Source organism: Mobula birostris, chromosome 12, assembly GCF_030028105.1.
Source record: "Mobula birostris isolate sMobBir1 chromosome 12, sMobBir1.hap1, whole genome shotgun sequence".
Taxonomy (NCBI): domain Eukaryota; kingdom Metazoa; phylum Chordata; class Chondrichthyes; order Myliobatiformes; family Myliobatidae; genus Mobula; species Mobula birostris.
Window position 1 is genome coordinate 108,107,513 of NC_092381.1, and position 22,127 is coordinate 108,129,639.

General features: G+C 47.0%; 1 protein-coding gene across 3 annotated transcripts in view; it reads left to right on the forward strand.

Annotated features, from left to right (window-relative positions):
* The first annotated feature begins 14,667 nt into the window (after window positions 1–14,667).
* The window catches only part of LOC140206174 (pleckstrin homology domain-containing family G member 3-like), a 139,884-nt gene continuing 132,424 nt past the window's right edge, over window positions 14,668–22,127 (forward strand). For 2 of the 3 annotated variants that reach the window (XM_072274440.1, XM_072274442.1), the window contains exon 1: window positions 14,668–14,738. In XM_072274440.1, coding sequence (XP_072130541.1) covers window positions 14,690–14,738 — 49 coding nt within the window. In that variant the 5' untranslated portion in view covers window positions 14,668–14,689. The remainder of the gene's footprint in view (window positions 14,739–22,127) is intronic. The other variant, XM_072274443.1, reaches the window with a different exon arrangement.

Sequence of the window (22,127 nt, forward strand, 5' to 3'; positions counted from 1 at the left end):
TGATTGTCCTAATCTCAAATAATAACGAGGTGGCCTACAGAGAAGGAGTCATCACCCTGACATAGTGGTGTCAAGAAAACAACCTCCCCTCAATGTTGCAAAAACAAAAGAGCTGGTTGTGGACTACAGGAAAAATGGAGACAGGCTAACCCCTATTGATGTCAACGGATCTGAGGTTGAGAGGGTGAATAACTTTTAAGTTCCTCTGCATAAACATCATCGAGGACCTCACGTGGTCTGTGCACACCAGCTGTGTGGTGAAAAAAGCACAACAGCACCTCTTTCACCTCAGATGGTTGAAGTTTGGTATGGGCCCCCAGATCATTAGAACTTTCTACAGGAGCACAATTGAGAGCATCCTGACTGGCTGCATTACTGCCTGGTATGGGAACTGTACCTCCCTTAATCGCAGGACTCTGCACAGAGTGGTGCGGACAGCCCAGCACATCTGTAGATGTGAACTTCCCATGATTCAGGACATTTACAAAGATACCCCAACCACAAACTGTTCCAGCTACTGCCATCCGGGAAACCACCGTATCATAAAAGCCAGGACTAACAAGCTCTGAGACAGCTTCTTCCACTAGGCCGTCAGACTGATTAATTCATGCTGACATGATTGTATTTCTGAGCTATATTGACTGTCCTGTTGTACATAATAAATATAAATTACTATAAATTGCACATTCAGACAGACATAATGTAAAGATTTTTAATCATGTATGTGAATTATGTAAGAAATAAAGTCAATTTAATTCAATATGGTTACTATTCTATAGACTTGCTGAGGATGCCCACAGGAAAATAAATCCTAGGGTTGTATACGGTGACATATATATACTTCGATAAAAATTTACTTTGAACTTTGATGGATGCTGCTTTCCTGAGACAGTGCCCTGTGCACATGTGCTCAATGGTGGGGAGGGCTTTACCTGTGATGGACTGGTCTGTATCCACTACTTTTTGTAGGATTTTCCATTCAAGGACATTGGTATTTCCATACCAGGCTGTGGTACAACCAGTCAACATACTCTCCACCGTGCATTTATAGAAGTTTGTCCAAGTTTTGGATAACATGCCAAATCTTTGCAAGCCTCTGAGAAAGTAGAGGCATTCTTGTGTCTTCTCTCTAGTGACAGCTGTGTGCTGGACCCAGGTCTACTCCTCTGAAATGATAACACTGAGAAATTTAAAGTTGCTGACCCTCTCCATCTCTTATCCCCCAATGAGGATTGGCTAATGGACCTCTAGTTTCCTCCACCTGTGGTCAATAATTGGCTCTTTGGTTTTGCTGACATTGACTGAGAGGTGGTTGCTGTGGCACCCTTCAGCCAGGTTCTCAATCTCCCTCCTATGTGCTGATTTGTCACCATCTTAGATGTGGCCAACGACAGTGGTGTCATCAGCAAACTTAAACATCTATCATTGAATGTCCCAATCATCCGGGCCATGCAAGTTTCTCTCAGCTATCATTCTGAAGTCCCACACCAACAGGTTCAACGATGGCTATTTCCCTTCAACCATTTGGTTCTTGAACCATCTAGCACAACCTCACTATGGCCACTTTCCTCAACAGTGGAATCTTTTTCTTCCAACTGTGTAAAAATATTACCGTTAAGAATGACCAGACTTGAGCACAGGTTTCTAACCCACAATCAGACTTGAATGGACCTCCCATACATTAAATATCTCCCAAACTACCTCACCATGACCTTTGAACTTAATTTCTTCTTATTTTGTTTCTCAGACTAGTACTATATTCTGAGGACTGTTTTCCTCTTTCCTCCCTGATGTACTTGTGTATGGAATGACCTGTCTACATGATGTGCAAAGAAAAACTTATCAGTGTATCTTAGGGGTGATGGTCCGAATGGCCTGATTCGGCCCCTATGTTTTATGGTCTGTCAGTGGTATTTCTCAGGGGATTACGGGAATGGTTCTTACCTGGTCTTGGATCTTGGAACAAGGTTTGTTGATGAGGTCTGTGGATTTGACACTGTAGTTCAGATAATGATGTGAGCCTGTGGAATTCATTGCCATGGGGGGGGGGCTGTGGAGGCCAAATCATGGGCATATTTAAAACAGGTTGAATAGGTAGGGTGTGAAAGCCAGAGATTGGGGCTGAGAGGGAAATCGATCAGTCATGATGAAATGGTGGAGCAGACTCAATGGACCAAATGGCGAAATTCTGCTCCTACACCTTACGGGCTGTGTGTTTCTGGTTGCTCCCTTTTTTTAAATTGCTATTTTGGGCATTTTGATCCGGGCGGACTGACTCTGTGGCCTTTTGCCAATGAATAACTCAGCACTGAACTGAACTACACCGAACGTTTTCCTAGGTTGTTTCGAGGGCCCTGTGGTTTGATGTTTATATTTTGTGTTTTTCATCGTTTGTGCGATGGGTGTTTGATTTCTTTGAATGGGTTCCATGTTGTTGCTTTGTTTCGTGGCTGTCTGTGGGAATATGAATCTTGGGGTTGTGTACTGCGTACGTACTTTGAACTCTGACTCAATCGATTCCTTGAAAATCTCTTGATATGGAGTGGGATTTCTGTGATTCCGAGTGGGAGATGGAAGGGACCCCTGAGTGGGACAGATGAAGTTGGAAGGAAGGGTTAATGGGATGTCAGAACTCGGACACCTTTCATCGGAAACAACTCCATCAGGGAGGAGGTACAGGAGCCTGAAGGCACACACTGAAAGATTCAGGAATAGCTTCTTCCCCTCTGCCATCAGATTTCTGAATGGACAATGAACCCATGAATGCTACCTCATTACATTTTTTAACTTTTATTTTTGCACCACTTATTTAATTTAACTTTTTAAATATATATTTGTACTTCAATTTACAGTTTTGATTGTGATATATTGCAATGTGCCACTGCTGCATAACAACAAATTTCAAAGCACCTGTGCTGACTTTGGAGAGGGTGCAAAAGAGGTTTATAAAAATGTTTCTGGGATTGAAAGGCTTGTCATACGAGAGGCTTTTGATGGCTCTGGGCCTCTGCTCACTGGAATTCAGAAGAATGAGGGATGATCTCATTGAAACCTATCAAATATTGAAAGGCCTTGATCGAGTGGCTGCGGAGAGAGTGTTTCATGTGATGGAGGATTTTAAGACCAGAGGACAGCCTCAGAGTAGAGGGATGTCCCTTTAGAACAGAGATGAGGAGGAATTTCTTTAGCCAGAGGGTGTTGAATCTGGGGAATTCGTTGTCACAGGCGGCTGTGGAGGCTAAGTCACTGGGTATACTTAAGGCAGAGGTTGATAGATTCTTGATTTGTCAAGAACATGAAGCGATACGGGGAGGAGGCAGGAGACTGGGGCCGAGAAGGAAATGGATCAGCCATGATAAAATGGTGGGGCAGACTCGATGGGCTAAATGGCCTAATTCTGTAGCCCAATACCCCTGACCACTGGGGAAGAACATTTCAAAGATTTCTCACCTCTTGCCTCAAGGAATCAACTATTTTCCTTGTAATAATCTTGGGACTCTAAGCCTGAAAATGCAACTGCCCTTTATGTCTTCCATCTAAACCCCTCTGGTTTCAGATTAATATATGGCTTGGGTGGGCTTCAGTGACCACTGCCTCACAGCCCCAGGTATCCATGTTCAGTTCTGATGTACGACGCTGTGTATGCGGAATTTGCACGTTCTCTCCATGTTTCCCCTGGGTGTTTCGGTTCCCTCTCACATCCCAAGGTGTCCATGTTAGGTGAACTGGTCAATGAACGTCGAGAGGTGGGAGGACATGGCAAGCGATCACTCTCGCTGGAGGCTGGAACTACGCAGAGGTCTAAAAAGAGGAGAAGAGAAGCTGAGGCTTGCTGCTGAAGAAAAGCGCATTCGTCGGAAAAACAGCACCAAGACAACACTGGAGGACACAGCCTTCAAGTGCAGTCACTGCAGCTGAGACTGTCACTCCAGTGTCGGCCTCTACAGCCACAACAGACGTTGCTCTAACACAGACTGAAGCAAGACTTTCCAGGCACAGATCCATGGTCTCGCGAGACTAACGGATGCCACAACAAAGATTCTCCTAGTGTATAGGGCTAGGTGATGAATGTAGCTGAATATAGCAGGACTGGTGTAGGTTTAGTGTAAATGGGCGTTGATCCTATAGATTCAATGGGCTGAAGGGCCTGTTTCTGAAGTTCAAAGTAAATTTTATCGTCAGAAAGTACATAAATGTCACTATATACAACCATGAGATTCATTTTCCTGCAGGCATACTCGGCAAATCTACAGAAAAGTAATTATAACAGGATCGATGTAGGATAACCAGAGTGTAGAAGACAACAAACTGTGCAAATGAAAATATAAACGAACAGCGGAAAAAAAAAAACAAGAACATGAGATGAAGAGTCCTTGAAGTGAGATCACTGGTTCTCAATAGATGGGCAAGTGACGGGAGTTATTCCCTTTTGTTCAAGAGCCTGATGGTTGAGGGGTAGTAACTGTTCTTGAACCTGGTGGTGCGAGGCCTTGAGGCTCCTGGGCTTTCTACCTGATGGCAGCAGCAAGAAGAGAGCATGGCCTGGGTGGTGAGGATCTCTGATGATGGATGCTGCTTTCCTATGACAGTATTTCATGTAGATGTGGTCAATGGTTGGGAGGGTTTTTCCTTGTGATGTACTGAGCCAAACTGAACCACTACAAAGTCCAAAGGCATTAGTGTTCCCATACCAGGGTATTTCTCTCCCTGTGGAAGGGGATCATTTTGTGGAAATAGCCTCATTATGGGAACAATTTGATTGGAGTTCTTAAAGAGATTCCTGACAAGTGAGAGGTCCCATCTGAGGCTCCTGTTGAGGAACTGCAGATATCTGGGGATTTTCTGGAGTTACAGGCCAGATGGGTGAAGTCATGTTTGGACTGAAGGAGGAGAAATTCATTGCAGACACTGTAGTTGCTGTGTACTAGGAGAATGGTTTCAGGATGTGCAATAGAGAGCAACAAGAGATCTTTACTATCAGTTTAAATGAGATGAGCAGCATTTTGTTGAGGCACAGAATGACTGGTGACTGAGTCAAGCCTGGACCAAAGTGTGGGACACAGTAGCGGATTGGACATCTTGTTCCCAGCTCAGGTCCCGATGAAGGGTCTTGGCCCAAAAGGTTGGCTCTTTATTCTTCTCCATAGATGTTTCCTGGCCTTCACCCGTGTGGCTTGGCTTTTAAACTCGGCAGAACTATCTATACTGAAGAAGGGGCAAAAGCGGATTACTGGCGCCTTAAGACTAGTTGCTTTGGGTAGATGGGGCTTGTTAGCTGTGTTTGGCAGCTCATTTAGAAGTGGGAAAACTCTGATCTCAAACCTCCACTGCCTTGTGATTATACACGCTCATGGGGAAGGATTCCAAGGGGAAAATCTGGAGCTGGCGTCACTAATGCAGCTCTACATTGAGTTCAGTGCTGACTGGCATCTCCTGGGATACTGTTGGTACCGAACTGTGTGTGGGTAGGTCTGTGAATACTGTACAGTATGTACAGAGTAAACCTGTACGGGGAAGGTGACAGATTCACTGAACTGTTACTATCTCTTGTTCAGAGGTAAGTTCGCTTGTGACTGATCTGTAAAGAAATTCACTATGACAGTCTGAGGAACGTGGGTATTGTTTAATCCAGTGGGGTGGTGTAACTATAAAACCCTGTCAGAGATCTGCATAATTTCTGAGTTAAATCCTAATTAAACAGATTCTTGGACCGCACAACTCTGAGAGGAAGCAGCCAGGAGTTTTCTGTCCAACTGCCTCTGGGTGCTGTGTTTGAGCCGAGGCGTTTGATTGCTGTGTTAATGAGTGCATTGTAACCACTGATGTAATTACTGGTGCGTGTGACACATTAACAGAAACCTGCCGAGGCATTTTACCCGCGGTGTCTCAGTACTGCTGAGAGATGTACTCCTTCCCACCTAGGCAGCCCATTTATTTACTACTTGTGATACCGTGCAGAACAGCCCCTTCCTGCTCTTCGAGACACGGCACCCAGCAAACACCGATTTAACCCTAGCCTAATCACGGGACGAATTTACAATGATCAATTAACCTACCAACCGGTAGGTCTTTGGGCTGTGGGAGGGTACCGGAGCACCCGGACAAAATCCAGGCCATCATGGGAAGAACAGACTCCCTACAGGCAGTGACGGGAATCGAACCCGTGTTGCTGGAATCGTAAAGCGTCGTGCTAACCACTACACCACCATACTGTCCAATTTTCCCGAAAATGGTCATTGGGGTTCCCCATATTCCAGCTCACTGTAATTGTGGGCGCAGCTGTCTGCACAAGTGTGTGAGCAGGAAGGTATGGCGTGTGTGCGTGTGATCATGTGAACGAGCATAAATTTGCCTTTTCTTTTTCCCTCTCTGCCGCCCCTCCTCTCTGCTCCCCTGCTCTGAGGCGCTCTCTGCCTCAACCCCTTTACGCAGTGAGTTTGAGGAAACTGCGCCAGAGATTTCCCCTCAAACGTAGAGGCAGTTCGAAGGGGTAGCCCTCAGACAGACCTGGGCCCAACAGTTCTTTGATTTTCCACCACCGGGGTTAATTTCCCGCCACTGCCTGTAAGGAGTTTGTATGTTCTCCCTGTGACCATGTGGGTTTCCTCCGGGTGCTCTGGTTTCCTCCCACAGTCTGCAGACATGGTGTTGTGATGGAAATGAGGCAGATTCTGTGGGTCTCAAGGCAAAGATTCTGGACACACAGTTTTAACAATAAGGAGTTTATCTACAAGGGGAGAAGAGCTTGGGGACAACACAAGGCGGCTACAATATTTACACAAACATGCTTAGAATAGATGAACGTGGGAAAAGTTGGGTTGGCAGTACAATACACAGGAAAACGATGTTGGGACAGAGTACAGGTACATATACAAACAAGGGAAAAGTAACTATGATACCTGCCACCCCTTGACAATGGGCAGGCACGGCTCTCTGCTACAGGGACAACAATAAACGCTCCCAAAACCCTATTCAATGCATAGCTCACCATGTATCTCCAGCGCTGTTCTGCAGTCTTCAGCCTGGAGTGAAGCAGGGTGGTCCCTCGAAAATGGCAAAAAAGAGACCGAGCCAAGCACATGTAGCACCCTTTATAGGTTGGGGGGGCTGGAGTGTCCAGCCCAGGTGATTCAGCGGGGCGGGGGGGGCAACGGCTTGGTGCTAGACGGGTTAATCCAGTTAAGGTGGCCAATGGTCAAGTGTGTATTGATTAGTTGGGAGGGGTGGCATGTGGTGTGCTTTCCGAGCAGGTAGAGGGCAGTGCTGAGCCATGACAGGCACGGCTCTCTGGATACACATGGATTGGAAGGTTAATTGGTCACATGGTTGGCGTGGGCTTGTTGGGCCCAAAGAGCTTATGACTGTGCTGTATCTCTTAATGAAATCCTTGCCTGTTATTTTCACATTAATCCTTGATCTCTCCTCGCTCTCTCCAATTTCATAAGGACACCTTATCTAAGTAAGGAAGTGTTGACATTGGTGAGGGTATGAAGGAGGTTCTCGAAAATGATTCCGAGATTGAAGGACTTTCATATGAGGAGTATTTGATGGCTCTGGGCCTGTGCTCACTGGAATTCAGGAGAATGAGGGGGGGGATCTCATTGAGACCTATCGAATGTTGAAAGTCCTCGATAGAGTCGGATATGGAGAGAATGTTTCCTCTGGGTTCTAGGACCAGCGGGCACAGCCTCCGAATAGAGGGACATCTACTTAGAACGGAGATGAGGAGGAATTTCTTTAGCCAGAAAGTGGTGAATCTGTGGGATTTGTTGAAACAGGCGGCTGCGGGGACCGAGTCATGGGGTATATTTAAGGTAGAGGTTGATAGACTCTTGATTAGTAAGGGAATGAAGGCATACAGGGATGGGGGAGCTTGAGACGGGCTGAGAGGGAAATGGACCAGCCATGATGAAATGGCGGAGCAGACTCGATGGGCCAAATGGCCGAATTTTGCTCCTATATCTTATGGTCACGCCCAGCCCCTGCTCACTCCCAGCCTCTCTTGCATTCCAGTTCTGGTTGCTTCTTCACTGGGAAGCTGTGGCCCTGAGCTCAGGAGCTCCCTTCTGGAATTTTCCACTCCTCGCTCTGTAAATCAAAGCCTCACTCTGTGCTCAAGACTGCAGCTTTGTACACTTTATTTATTGACAGAGATCAGGCCAACTTTCCGTGAAGTTTCACCTCCGTAAAGACCTCCCTCGTTAAGCCCTTGGGTCACCTGTCTGAATCGGAATTCGTTGTTTTCCGGCAGCACTACAATGCAAACAAACCTGTCAAGCACAATAAGATGTGTGTCTATAAGTAGTGCAAAAAAGAGGAAAATTACAATCGTGATTTAGTTTCTTAGGTTCAATGTCCGTTCAGGAATCAGATGGCAGAGGGGATGAAGCTGTTCCTGAATCACTGAGTGTGTGTCTTCAGGCTTTTGTACCTCCTTCCTTTCCTTCCTTGATGGTAACAATGAGAAGAGGGCATGACCTGGGTGATCATTCATTCATTCATTCTGTGCCGTGTACGATTGTGGTCTTTCCGTGACCATGACTGTTCTTGGCAAGTCTTTCTACAGAAGTGGTTTGCCTATCACTTTCTGGGGTATGTGACCCCAGCCGTTATCAATACTCTTCAGAGTTTATCATTGGTCACATAACCAGGACTTGTGATATGCACCGGCTGCTGAGATGACCATCCACCACCTGCTCCCATGGCTTCACTTGACCTTGACTGGAGTAGTGATTGGGGAGGAGAGGCTAAGCAGGTGCTGCACCTTGCCCAAGGGTGACCTGCAGGTTAGCGGAGGAAAGGAGTGCCTCACACCTCCTTTGGTAGAGACGCATCTCCACCCTGACATGTCATCCTGGGTGATGAGGGTCCTTAACGGATGCTGTCTTTTTTCGGGGCATTGCCTTTCGTCTGTCCATGGCTGAACGTCCCTTTTTATTTGAGGTTCTTGTGTGACATTGCCTGAGGTTCTTGTCTGCCTTGAGGCCACAGAAACAATGCTGAGTGCTGTTTGAATCAGAGACTCCCTGGAAACTGTTGATGCATCAGTTTGTTCTGATGAAGGGTCTCGGCCTGAAATGTCGACTCTTTATTCCTCTCCGTAAATACTGCCTGACCTGCTAAGTTCCTCCAGCACCTTGTGTGTGGTAGTCCTCGGACCTGGGTTCAATTCTAGCCTCTGGCACTGCCTATGTGGAGTTTGCATGTTCTCCCTGTGACCACATTGGTCCACACCCCGAACCAGGTGCACTGGTTTTCCTCCCACCTTGTAAAGAAGTGCTTGTAAGTTGATTGCCTGCTGTTAATTACCCCTGTTGAGGGTAATTGGCAAAGGGACGTTGAGGGGGTATGCGTGAGAGAGTGGGACTGAGGATGAGGATTGCTCTGCAGCAGGCTATCATGGGGCCCGATGGACTGAACTGTCTCCTGCATTACAGCAAGTTTGTGAACTGTACTCAATGCAACAAGGAATCGTGAACCCATGAGAGAGTCTGTGGACGCTGGAAATCCAGAGCAACACACACAAAATGCTCGAGGAACCCAGCAGGCTAGGCAGTGTCTGTGGAAATAAGTAAACACGAGATTCTGCGGACAGAACATAAAAGATTACATCACAGGAACAGGCCATTCGGCCCACAGTGTTGTGCTGAACTAGCTATAAAGCAAATCAAAAACACCCAAATACTAATCTCTCCTCCCAACACCATGAGCATATCCCTCCATCTTCCTGACATCCATGTGCCTATCCAAACGTCTCTTAAAAGCCCCTAATGTATTTGCCGCTAATGCCATACCAGACAGCACATTCCAGGCATCCACCACTCTCTGAGTAAATTGCTTACCCCTCACATCCCCACTGAACCTACCCTCACCTCCCTCACTTCAATGCATGCCCTCTGGTATTAGGCAATTCTCCCTGTCTAATCTATTTGTGCCTCACGTAATTTTATAAATTTCCATCAGATCTCCCGTCAGCCTCTGGTACTCCAGAGAAAATAGCCAAAGGTTATTCAGCCTCTCATGATGGCTCATGCCCTCTAAACCAGATAGCTCCTTGGTAAACCTCTCCTGCACCCTCTCCAAAGCCTCAACATCCTTCCTATAGTGGGGAAACCAGACCTGTATTTAATACTCTAGATGCTGGAAATCCAGAGTGACATGCGCAAAATGCTGGAGGAACTCAGCAGGTCAGGCAGCGTCTATGTAGGGGAATAAACAGTCGATGTTTTGGCCTGAGACCCTTCATTAGGATCATGAGAGAATTCTCCTGACAAGACTCCCAGACCCCAGCACATCCTTGGGTTGTGTTGGCTGTTGACGTAAGTGACTTGTTTCACTGTATAATTTTGATTTATATGTTTAAGAAACAGGATGGTGGTATGCGCAGTCGCAGTGGCCACTCTTTCTGTGTGAGTTATAGGTACTGTGTTGTGCACCTTGGTCCGGAGGACCGCTGTTTCATTTGGCGGAATAAGCGTATGCCAACGAGGATGTGAGGTTTATGGGCCGCCGAGGGAGGAGTGTGGGGTATTGAGGGGAGGGGTAGCAATTCTGGTGAGGGGGCTTCTGGGACAGCTCACTCACCTTCAGTCCCCACTGGACACTCGGCTCTCACCTGTGGCTGCACGTAACCGTTCACTTGTGACAGCGGCCACGCCCCGGTACACCGCTTCGACAGGCAGGCTAAACCAGGTGCGGGTAACCGGCGGGACTCGCCCCACGGTGAGACAGGGACATGCCCATCCCAGCATTTGAAGTCAGCTCCATCGGACTGGGCAGATGCGATCTACAGTGAGATCCAAGGGCCATAAGGCCATTCTGCTCTGTGGAGAGCGAAGAGCATGACGAGGCACAGGAGACGTCATGGTCATCCACTGCAATCAGGGAAGACCCCAGTTTGTGACGCTTGTTCGTACCACTGGACCCTGACCTCTGAGTTCGAGAGAGTGAAACTGCCCCAGTGTAACAGCTTTTCCACTTTAAAAGCTCTCCCACACAGGTTTCCTGTCATCGTCGGATTTGATAGTGTTACGTACCCCGTAACTGGGTTGCCAAACCAGCAGAAATGGACCACTCGGAGTCTGGATTACTAGGAACTAATAAAGTTTTATTAAAGAAACAAATAATACAGTGCTCTAATTGTAAGGATATAAATGTAACAGGTTAGCAATGATAATACAGACCTATACACAGAACTAGGGTAATATGAATCAACCAAGCTCTATCGCAGTCTAGGGGTAAAATGATCAGTCTTACAGTGACGCAGAGTTCATTTCAGCTTAGTGCAGTTCGCAGTAATCGCTGTTCTACCGTTAGAGAGAGAGGGGGAATGTAATTTGGTTCAGGCAGACCTTTGATGTCCTCGCAGTTGGTTTCGGGCAGACTCTTTTATGTCTTTTATCCCGCTGTGGTCACCGACTATGACCCCTCTGTTCCGGATACGATCGTTCTTCCGTGGTGAACCCAGCACTCAGGCAAGGGCAGACACACACCCCAGGTTCCCACCGATCGTACCTTTACACCCTGTGAGCCTCTGGTCGGTCCTGCGAACCGGACCTCCAAACTCCCACCACTTGTGGGGGCACACTGCTCTTTCCAGGGTCTCGTGGTGTTCCGTGCCTTAGCGAACCTGCTCTTTTTATCCCCCTGCTGGGGTATCACCTGTCCATCAATCTTCAAACAGTTCAGGTTCAAAGCAACCGGTCTGTCAATATTCTGAATTGTGTTTCTTTTCCGTTAATCCCTCCCTCCTCTCTTATTGGCATTTTGAATGTTTCTCCATTGTCTCTCTTATCTCTCTCATTAGCATCAATCGTCTTGGTTAGCTTGGTTTGGCGTCACAATAGGAAAAACTTTCCCACGCAGGTTTCCCGTCATCATCAGGCACGACGGAGGACCAGCATTATTGAATATCAGTAAACCTGAACTTGATAAGTGAATAAATCTGAATCTCAGACACGAGGCAGTGTTTCAAGCTCGTACAGAAGTTCTACATTGACGATTCTTTCCCTGGGGGCCTTTTCAGGAGAACCACCTTCCCCCGGTCACCAGGGAAAATGTTGGTCCAGGAGAAGCTCAGATAAACGCACGGGGGGGGGGGGATAGGGGTGAGATGGGAATGGAGGAGATGGAAAGGAGGGTGGTGTGGGACAGAAGCACAGCGGGGCAACTGAGCCAGGAAAGTACAAGATGGGACGAGTGCTCACGTGCAGCCTCTGGCTTGTGTTTCAAACAGGCAGGCACCGGCCCGTGTTTCGGTCTGTGTACCATAGCTTTCCCATGGTCCTGTTGTTAACAAATCACCCTGTGAGTACACGAGGCAATTACTGAGAGTTACCTGATCTCATCCATCATTGACCCGAGTGCTTGATGACAAGTTTATTCACAAGTTGTTAAGCCTGCAATATTTGGACTTTGTCTAGACGCATGTCTAACTCTGTAGCTGTCGGTGACGTTATCGGTTTGTAGTTTCACAAGAGCTTTGAGTTGCTGTGTCTTTGCAGAGTAGATTTCCTGATGACACGGAAGGAGGCAGGCCGGCCCATTCGCCCCGTGTCAGCTCACAGATCAATCCCGGAAATCGATTCTTCTCCCCATTCCCATCGACTCCCCCCCGATTCTCTCCCTCACCTACAGACTGGGGACGATCAACCCAACCTGCCCCATGCCTTTGAGATGTAACTGGAGTACACGGGAACGTGCAGACTCCACATAGACAGCACTGAGAGGACGGGATTGAACCCGGGTCTCCAGAGCTGAGTTGGTTGCTCCTTTTAAGTCGCACTTCAGCGCACGTTGGCAGTGAGGAATGGGCAATCCCGAGGTTTAGGAGATGCTGGTCCTTTTACTTCAGCTGTAGAACGGAATCAAGCCCAGAATCCGGAGTTGCATTCTGGGATGTCTCCCCCAGGGTCGGCCCAGTTCTGGAGCTGGAGCTGGGTTTTATCGTGTGGCGCTCTGTGGAGCAGCGACTTGTTTCTGCCGCGGCCTTCCCTGGCCTGGAGACACCCTGAAGTGCCTTGCAGTGACAAGGGGAGCAGCATGGCAGCCGGCCCATGCACAGCAAGATCCGACAGAACTCGGTCAGTACTGGCAGTCTATCTGTGTACAGGACTTGAACCCTGATGGGTGCTGTAAAGAGCTGCGCTCTCCAGTAATGGTGACACGTCGTAAATATCGACCTCAGGACGCTGAGGTAGAATTCGGCATGTCCACCTCCCTCCTCCAGATGGTGGCTCTGGGGAGTTGTGCATTTGACGCCAGAATGTGTGGCAACAATTGCAGGCCTTTCCCAGCACATTCTCAGGTGTGTTGAATGTAAACACAAACAACATATTTCACTGGATGTTTCAATACACAGTATTCCCTTGTGTTGGACTGTATCCAATACTTTTTTTAGGCTTTTCCACTCTTCAAAATACCCTTGAACGGAAAATCATACCACTGAACTCATCTACAAGGAGTGATGTTGGATGTCAGCATCCGTTCTCAGGGACCCCACCACCCAGGACACGCTCTCTTCTCACTGCTGTCGTCCACAATCTATGTACTCACTTTCAAGGACTCTTCAACTCATGTTCTCGATATTTATTGTTTATTTATTTATAATTATTAAGTGTTTTTCTTTTTCTATTTGCACAGTGTTGTCTTTTAGATTAGATTATGAGGACACTCAGTCCTCGTTTATTGTCATTTAGAAATGCATGCATTAAAAAATGATACAATGTTCCTCCAGGGTGATATCACAAAAAAAAACAGGATAAACCAACGACTAACACTGACAAGACCACATAATTATAACATATAGTTACAGCAGTGTAAAGCAATACCATAATTTGATAAAGAGCAGACCATGGGCACGGTAAAAAAAAGTCTCAAAGTTCCGATCGACTCCCAATAGCAGGCAGCAAAAGGGAGAAACTCTCCCTGCTATAAACGTCCAGGCACTGACAACTGCTGATGCATTGAAAGCACCCGACCACAGCTGACTCTGAGTCCGTCCGAAAACTTCGAGCCTCCGACCAGCCCTCCGATACAGCCTCCCGAGCACTTCAACCCCGTCCCGGCCGCCGAGCAACAAGCAAAGCCGAGGACTCGGGGCCTTCTCCAGAGATTCTGGATCACACAGTAGCAGCAGCAGCAAAGAGGGCATTTCAGAAGTTTCACCAGATGTTCCTCCGTGCTCTCACGTCTGTCTCCAACAAATCAGGATTGTGCACGGCACCCTACTTGTCAGATAACAGACATCATTCACCGGAGTGGCCGCGCAAGCTGCGTTGCGCCGCCATCTTCTCCTCCTCCTTTACACACTGGTTATTTGTCCATCTTGCTGTTGGCGGTCCTTCATCGATTCTATTGTTTCTTTTGCGGTGAACATCTGCAAGGACATGAATCTCAGAGTTATTTATCTGTACTTTGATTAATTTTATTTGAACATTGATAAATTTTATTTGAACATTGATAAATTAGGTTGAATCTTGATCCAGGGTGGGTGGGATTTAAATTAATATTTCATCTGAAAGAGCTCCACCTCTCCTGTGAGTTATCTGGGTTTAGGGATGGTGACTTGGGAGAAAGCAGGAAGCCCTCTGATCAAACTGAGCTCATCACCTCCACTAGTGTCTGCTCGAATTGGCACTAATAATTTTATTCTCCTCTCTTAGGTCCCCTCCGCCTTGACAAGCTCAAAATGCCGGAAGGAGCAGAGAGCGCCAGTGAAAGCCAGGTCTGCAATCGAGGTCAGTTCTTATGCTGGAGAGCTGCGGATCCAGAAGTCCAAGGGAGTGACACATTCGTAGGAAGGCAGGGCTCGGGGGTTGGGAGCGACGTGGCTTTGGACCGGTAGTAGGGAGGGGGTGATGTGTTATTGAAGGGGTGGTGGGCAGGGAATAGTGCATTACTGGTAGCGAGGGAATGGTGCATTATTGGATGAGTGGTATGTATACAGCCCAGCCCCTTGGGGGCAATTAGATAGGGGACTGATCCCTTGGGGGGGCACTGGGTAGGGAGGGTGGCCCCTTGGGGAGGGGCACTGGATAGGGAAGGTGGCCCCTTAGGGGGCATGGTTATGGCATTGCAGCACTGTTAAAAGGGAATATTGAACCCAGATGTATGGCTACCTGCCATCACATCCTCACTCTTCTCCATCAGCCCTCACCCTCACCCTCACCCTCACCCTGACCCTGACCCATCCACCCTGACCCATCCACCCTGACCCATCCACCCTGACCCATCCACCCTGACCCATCCACCCTCTCCCATCCACCCTCTCCCATCCACCCTCTCCCATCCACCCTCTCCCATCCACCCTCACCCATCCACCTTCACCCTCACCCCCACCCTCACCCCCACCCTCACCCCCACCCTCACCCCCACCCTCACCCATCAACCCTCATCCTCACCCTCACCCATCAACCCTCATCCTCACCCTCACCCATCAACCCTCATCCTCATTCATCAACCCTCATTCATCAACCCTCATCCATCAACCCTCACCCATCAACCCCCACCCTCACCCCCACCCTCACCCATCAACCCTCACCCCCACCCTCACCCCCACCCCCACCCTCACCGCCACCCCAAACACCATCAGTCGTCAGTCTAAACCCATTGACTGTTACACTAAACCCATCGACCATCACATCCTCACCCTAAGCACCATCAACCCTCGCTCTCACACTAAACTCATCGACCATCCCATTCTCGCCCCAAACCCCATCAATGTCACCCTAATCCCTTTAACTGAGCTCATTGCTCACGCTCTAAAGCCGAGCCATACCGGAGCACCTAGCGTCCTGTTTACATAGAACCAACCCCATCCCAATAGGCTTCACCCCATAAAGTCGATCACCACCACACCCCCCCCCCCATTAAATCCACTCTACCGCCACTGCTAGTAGCCAAACCACCAACCTTGTCCCTTCAATCCAAGGGCCACACGTTGAAATACAAGAGTTGGGATTTTCTGTTGCAAATTGACGAGACTCTGTTTAGCTCCTGTTGGAGTACTGAGAGCAGTTGTGTTCACTCCGCTGGAGGAAGTACATGGTTGTTCTGGGGGTGGTGCAGAGGGAGTTCACCTTCATTACTGGGTCTTGGAGTCCGTCCCAACAAGAAGTGAAGGCCGTTTTCCGCCACGAGGGCAATGTATTGGCTTGACAACAAGAGTTTGACAATGGGAGTTAGCCACTCGGCCCCTCAAGCCTGCCCTATCATTGAGGGATCCATGCTAGCCCTCTTCCCCTGTCTACTTCAAATCTACTTTCACAAAAGTGCGGCACCCTAGAAACAGGGATAAATTGTTCCTACTGGACAGAGTGTTGGTGAGTCCACACCTGGAGAAGTGTGCACAGGGTTGTTTTCATAGAAGAGTACAGCACAGGAACAGGCCATTCGGCCCACAGTGTTGTGCCCAACCAGCGAAAAAGCAAATGAAAAATACCCAAACACTAATCCCTCCGACCTGCACTGTGTCCATATCCCTTCATTTTCCTTACGTCCATGTGCCTATCCAAACGTCTCTTAAAAGCCTCTAATGTATTTACCTCTACCACCATCCTAGGCATCCACCACTCTCTGAGTTAAAAAAAACTTACCCCTCACATCCCCCTTGAACCTCCCCCCTTTCACGTTCAATGCATGCCCTCTGGTATCAGACATTTCTATCCTGGGAAACAGATACTCTCTGTCTACTCTCTCTATGCGCCTCCAAATCTTGTAGACTTCTGTCTGATCTCCCCTCAGCCTCCGACTCTCCAGAGAAAACAGCCCAAGTTTATCCAGCCTCTCATGATAGCATATACCCTCTAAACCAGGCAGCATCCTGGTGAACCTCTCCTGCACCCTCTCCAAAGCCTCAACATCCTTCCTATAGTGGGGCAACTAGAATTGTACTATAAGACTCCAGAGGTGGCCTAACCAGAGTTTTATAAAGTTGCAACATAACCTCTTGACTTTTGAACTCATGTCTCAACTAATAAAAGCAAGTATTCCATAAGCCGCCTTAACCACCCTATCAACTTGATCACGTTTGTTATTTGGGAAGGGACACATTGGTATTGGAGCCAGTCCAAAAGAGATTCAGCAGGGTAACTGCTGGAATGAGAGGATTGTCCTGTTGTGAGAGGCAGATTGGATTGGATTTGCACTCTGTGGAGTTTAGCAGATTGTGGTGTGATTATATTGAAGTCTATTGTAACTGTCTTGAAATGTGAAATTTGTTTTGTGGGATCTTAAAATTGCTATAAATTACGAAACAAATAATTAGTGTAACAAAAGGAAAAGTGAGGCCGTGCTCATCGACTCACGGACCATTTGGAAATCTGATGGGAGTGGGAAAGAAGCTGTTGCTGAATTATTGAGTGTGTGTGTGTGCCTTCTGGCTCCTGCATCTCCCTCCTGACAGGAATAGCAAGAAGCAGGCACTTCCAGCCAGTGAGGGTCCTTGCTTATGGATGCTGCCGTTTTGAGGTGCTGCCTCAAGACGATGTCCTCGATGGTGCAGAGGGTGGTGCCTGTGGTGGAGCCGGCTGAGTCTGCAGCCGCTTGCCAATGTGCACATTGGAGCCTTCGCACCAGAGAGTGAAGCAGCCAGTCAAAATGTTCTCCACAGTGCATCTGTAGAAATAAGGTGCCCATAAAAAGTAGTCACCCCCCACCCCTTTGGAAGTGTTTGTGTTTTATTGTTTTACAACATTAATCACAGTGGATTTAATTTGTTTTTCCGACACTGATCAACAGTAAATGAGTCCTTTGTGTCAAGGTGAAAACAGATGTTTACAAAGTGATCTAAATTAGTTATAAATATAAAACACAAAATAATTGATTGCATAAGTATTAACCCCCCCCCCCAATATGACACACCAAATCATCACTGGTGCAGCCAATTGGTTTCAGAAGACACATAATTAGTTAAATGGAGATCACTGTGTGCAGTCAAGGTGTTTCAATTGATTGTAGTAAAAATACACCTGTATCTGGAAGGTCCAACTGCTGGTTTCTGAACGGACATTGAACCCATGAATACTACCTCACTACTTTTGTTGCACCACTCATTTGGAGAGTCATAGCGTCACAGAGAAGTACAGCACAGAAACAGGCCCTTTGGCCCATCTAGTCCATGCTGAACCATTTGAATTGCTTATTCCTTTTGATCTGCACCAGGACCATAGCCCTCCATACCCCTACCATCCATGTACCAATCCAAACTTCTCTAACCTGTTGAAATTGAGCTCGCATCCACCACTTCCGCTGGCAGATCACTCCACACTCTCACCACCCTCTGAATGAAGAAGTTTCCCCTCATGTTCCCCTTAAGCTTTTCACTTTTCACATTTAACCTGCGACCTCTGGTTGTAGCACCACCGAACCTCAGTGGAAAAAGCCTGCTTACATTTACCCAAAATATACCCCTCATAATTTTGTATACCTCTATCAAATCTTCTCTAAATCTTCTACGTTCCAAGGAATAAAGTCCTAACCTATTCAGTCTTTGCTTATTACTCCAGTCCAGCAATTTAAAAAAAATACTTTTAACTATAATTTACATTTTTTATTATTACGTATTGCATTGTACTGCTGTCACAGAACAACAAATTTGATGACATTTGCCAGTGATATTAAACCTGATTCTATTTCTGAATCCCGCCTTCCTCGCTGGCGGCAAAGTCCAGTGATCCACGACCTTCTGTGAGGGGAGCCTTCTGGCTGGAGGCTACCAAAGAGGTGCTTATGACTTTGGAAAGGGAAATCAGAATAAAATTCTCCTAATAACCGGGCCTCGAGCCTTGGTGCTCAGTGGGATTATTTTGATGAATTCCTACCACAATTTACCAGTTACATATTGTTCCTAATAAATCTTGCTGTTAACTGCAGTTGACAGGAGTTATCTGGTAACCAATCACCACTTGGCAATTGAAATCCACACAGCCCCCTGTGAGTTCGCACTGCCTCCCAGTGAACTTGGTTGTGGGTTTCAGTGCAATTTTAATCGGAAGTGGAAAGAATTTTTACTGCAAAGCAGCAAGGAGTGGATTAGAGATCGGATAGACTCCAGCATTCCAGCTGCTTGTTTGCTCTTTGCAATCTGGGGAAGATTTCTTTGGCTCTTGTTGCCTTGATCCGACGATGGAGACACTGATCTAAGCAGGGAATGGCAGAGTTGCGTGAAGAATTCTTTTTGTAATTTGGTACACCTCGGTGCCCCAAAAACGTTCTTTCTGAGAGAATTGCTTTGTCTTGTTAACCTCCCCTTGACTGTGTGACACCTCTCTGCCCCTTAGGGAGAGACGGAGCCTGTGGTATGTGGAATTGTCGAGTGAACAATGAGTTTTTATTGTACTGCAGATCATGGGCTCTTTTGGGGGCTTTGCTATTGCTTGGGTGGTGGGAGGGGGGAGAAGGGGGCTTTGGAGTTCTCGTGTTTCTACTATCGCTCATTCTTTGGGGCGCTCTTCTGTTTTTGTTGGATATCTGCGAAGAGCAAGAATTTCAGGTTGTATATTGTATATGTTCTCTGATATTAAATGGAACCATTGAACGATTGAATTTTTGAGGAGTACTAGTCACCCTGGGTAGCGGAGTGGAGATGCCCCTCTACCCAAGGAGGTATCAGGCGCTCCTTGCCTCCGCTAGTCTACAGGTCACCCTTGGGCAAGGTGTTACAGCTGCTTAGCCCGCCCTCTCTCCCTCCCCCCCCCCCCCGGATCAGCATCACGTGAAGCCACGGGAGCAGCTGGTGCATATCACAAGTCCTGGTTGTGTGACCACAGAAGTCAAGCAGCACCCATCTTGTAAAGACACTGCTCAGAAGGTGGCAATGGCAAACCACTTCTGTAGAAAAATTTGAGGGGGGGGAATGAGGAAAGGGTCTCAGAATTTCCCCAGCACTACCGCCCCCTACCGCCCCTCCCTTGGTGAGGAAGGAAATTCTAACTTCCTTTAACACCAGAGCTCAAAATTCAAAGGAAATTTATTATCAAAGTGCGTACTGTATATGTCACCATATACAACCCTGAGGTTTATTTTGTTGTGGGCATAGTCAATACATTTATAGAATAATAACCAGAATTAAAAATACACGTGGGCTAAGATGTTAACTGTCCTGTGCTATCACCAGTGGGATCATCAGTTGATCTGCCACCTGTCTTCAGGAGTTTCGGCCCGCTTATGATCAAGACTCCCTCGAGATGGTGGGCCAGCAGTACTAAAGCACCACCTCCCACTGGTGAGCTTAAAAACTTGGCATCTGTCTCTATCAGAGTTGTTGGTCACTTCCATACAACAGATAGTCTGCTCTTCAGGTGTCTATGCAACTACTGAAGGGTTTGCAAAAGATAGATACACTGTCTAACAATCTGCCCCTCTGGACGTACTTGGTCCACACCCACGCTGATCCTTTCTCTGCTGCCTCAGCTACAGCCCTGCTGGTTGACTTGATCTCTCTTCTAGTGAAGCCAAGGTCACGCAGCCACTTCTGGAAAGTGAATACAATAAACCCACAGCAGCCTACTTCGAATGGATAGCATGAGACCTTCCACCCTCTGTCTCTGCACTCTGATCTTAACTCTGCATACTTGGTTAACTTGCGCTCATGGGCTTCATCGATGTTGTCTTCCCAGGGGACTATAGAATCAATGAAAGATTGCACCAACCTGAGTATAGAAGATGACAAATTCTGCAAATACAAGAAGAAATAAGTAAGGAATAAATATCAAGAACATGAGATGAAGAGTCCTTGAAAATGAGTCAATAGGTTGTGGGAACCTTTCAATGATGGGGCAAGTGAAGTTGAGTGAAGTTATCCTCTTTGGTTCGAGAGTCTGATATTCCTGAACCTGGTGGTGTGAATCCTGAGGCTCCTGTACCTTCCTGATGGCATCAGTGGCCTGGACGGGGGGGTCCCTGATGACGGATGGTGCTTTCCTGCGACAGCTCTCCGTGTAGATGTACTCAATGGTGAGGAGGGCTTTACCCGTGATGGACTGGGTTGAATCCACTTCTTTTTGTAGGATTTTCTATTCAAGGGCATTGGTGTTTTGACACCAGGTTGTGATGCAACCAGTCAGTATACTGTCCACTACACATCTATAGAAGATGGTCAAAGTTTTAGGTGTCATGCCGAATCTTAAGCTCCTGAGGAAGTAGAGGCACTGCCATGCTTTGTTCATAATTGCATGCTGGGAGCAGGAGAGGCCCTTTGAAATACTAACGCTGAGGAATTTAAAGTTGCTGACCCTCTCCACTTCTCATCCTCTGATGAGGACTGGCTCATGAATTTCCTTGTCCTGAAGTCAATGATCAGCTCCTTGGTTTTGCTGACATTGTGTGAGAGGTTGTTGTTATGACACCACTCGGCCAGATTTTCAATCTCCCTCCTGTATGCTGATTCATCACCACCTTTCATTTGGCCAATGACAGCGGTGATATTTTCTCCTGATCTTCACAGGCACATTTTATCTTTTGTCTGAATGACTTAGACTGGATCTTTCTCAATCATTGCATGTATTAGTACAAGTCTAAATTCAACCCTTTCCTTGAGAGTTGAAACAGTCTTCAGTTGTAATGTGGCACATAAACCCTCTGACAAATTCCTGGCCCTTTCACATCCAAAACTTGCTAATTGGAGCAACGTACAACCCAAACTGCGTGTGCTGACGTAATGTTGACAAACTTGTAGACAGAATGCATTGTCTACAAATTTAGTTGAAATTTCTGACCTTTGACCCAGTTTAGAGCCATGTTGTCATTGAGCTACGCCCTGAACCAGGCCCTTTGGCCCATTGATTTTGTCCTGACCACCCATTTACACACATCCTGCTCTAATCCCATTTTATTCTAAAGTTCAAAGTACATATATTATCAAATGCTTTTGTGTAGTCGATAAGACGAACAATTCTTTTGCACTTGAATAGCTCGTTCTGATAGTATCCTTAACATCAATATCGCATTTCTTGTACCTTTGTCTTTCACAAAACCACATTGTTCTTTACCTATTTCAGCTTGTATCTTACTTTTATCTCTTGTTATCAAAATTCTTAGAAGTAGCTTAGTGATATGACTAATTAAACTTATGGTCCTATGTAATTCACATCCTATTACTCCAGGTTTCTTGGGAAGGGTGATAAATA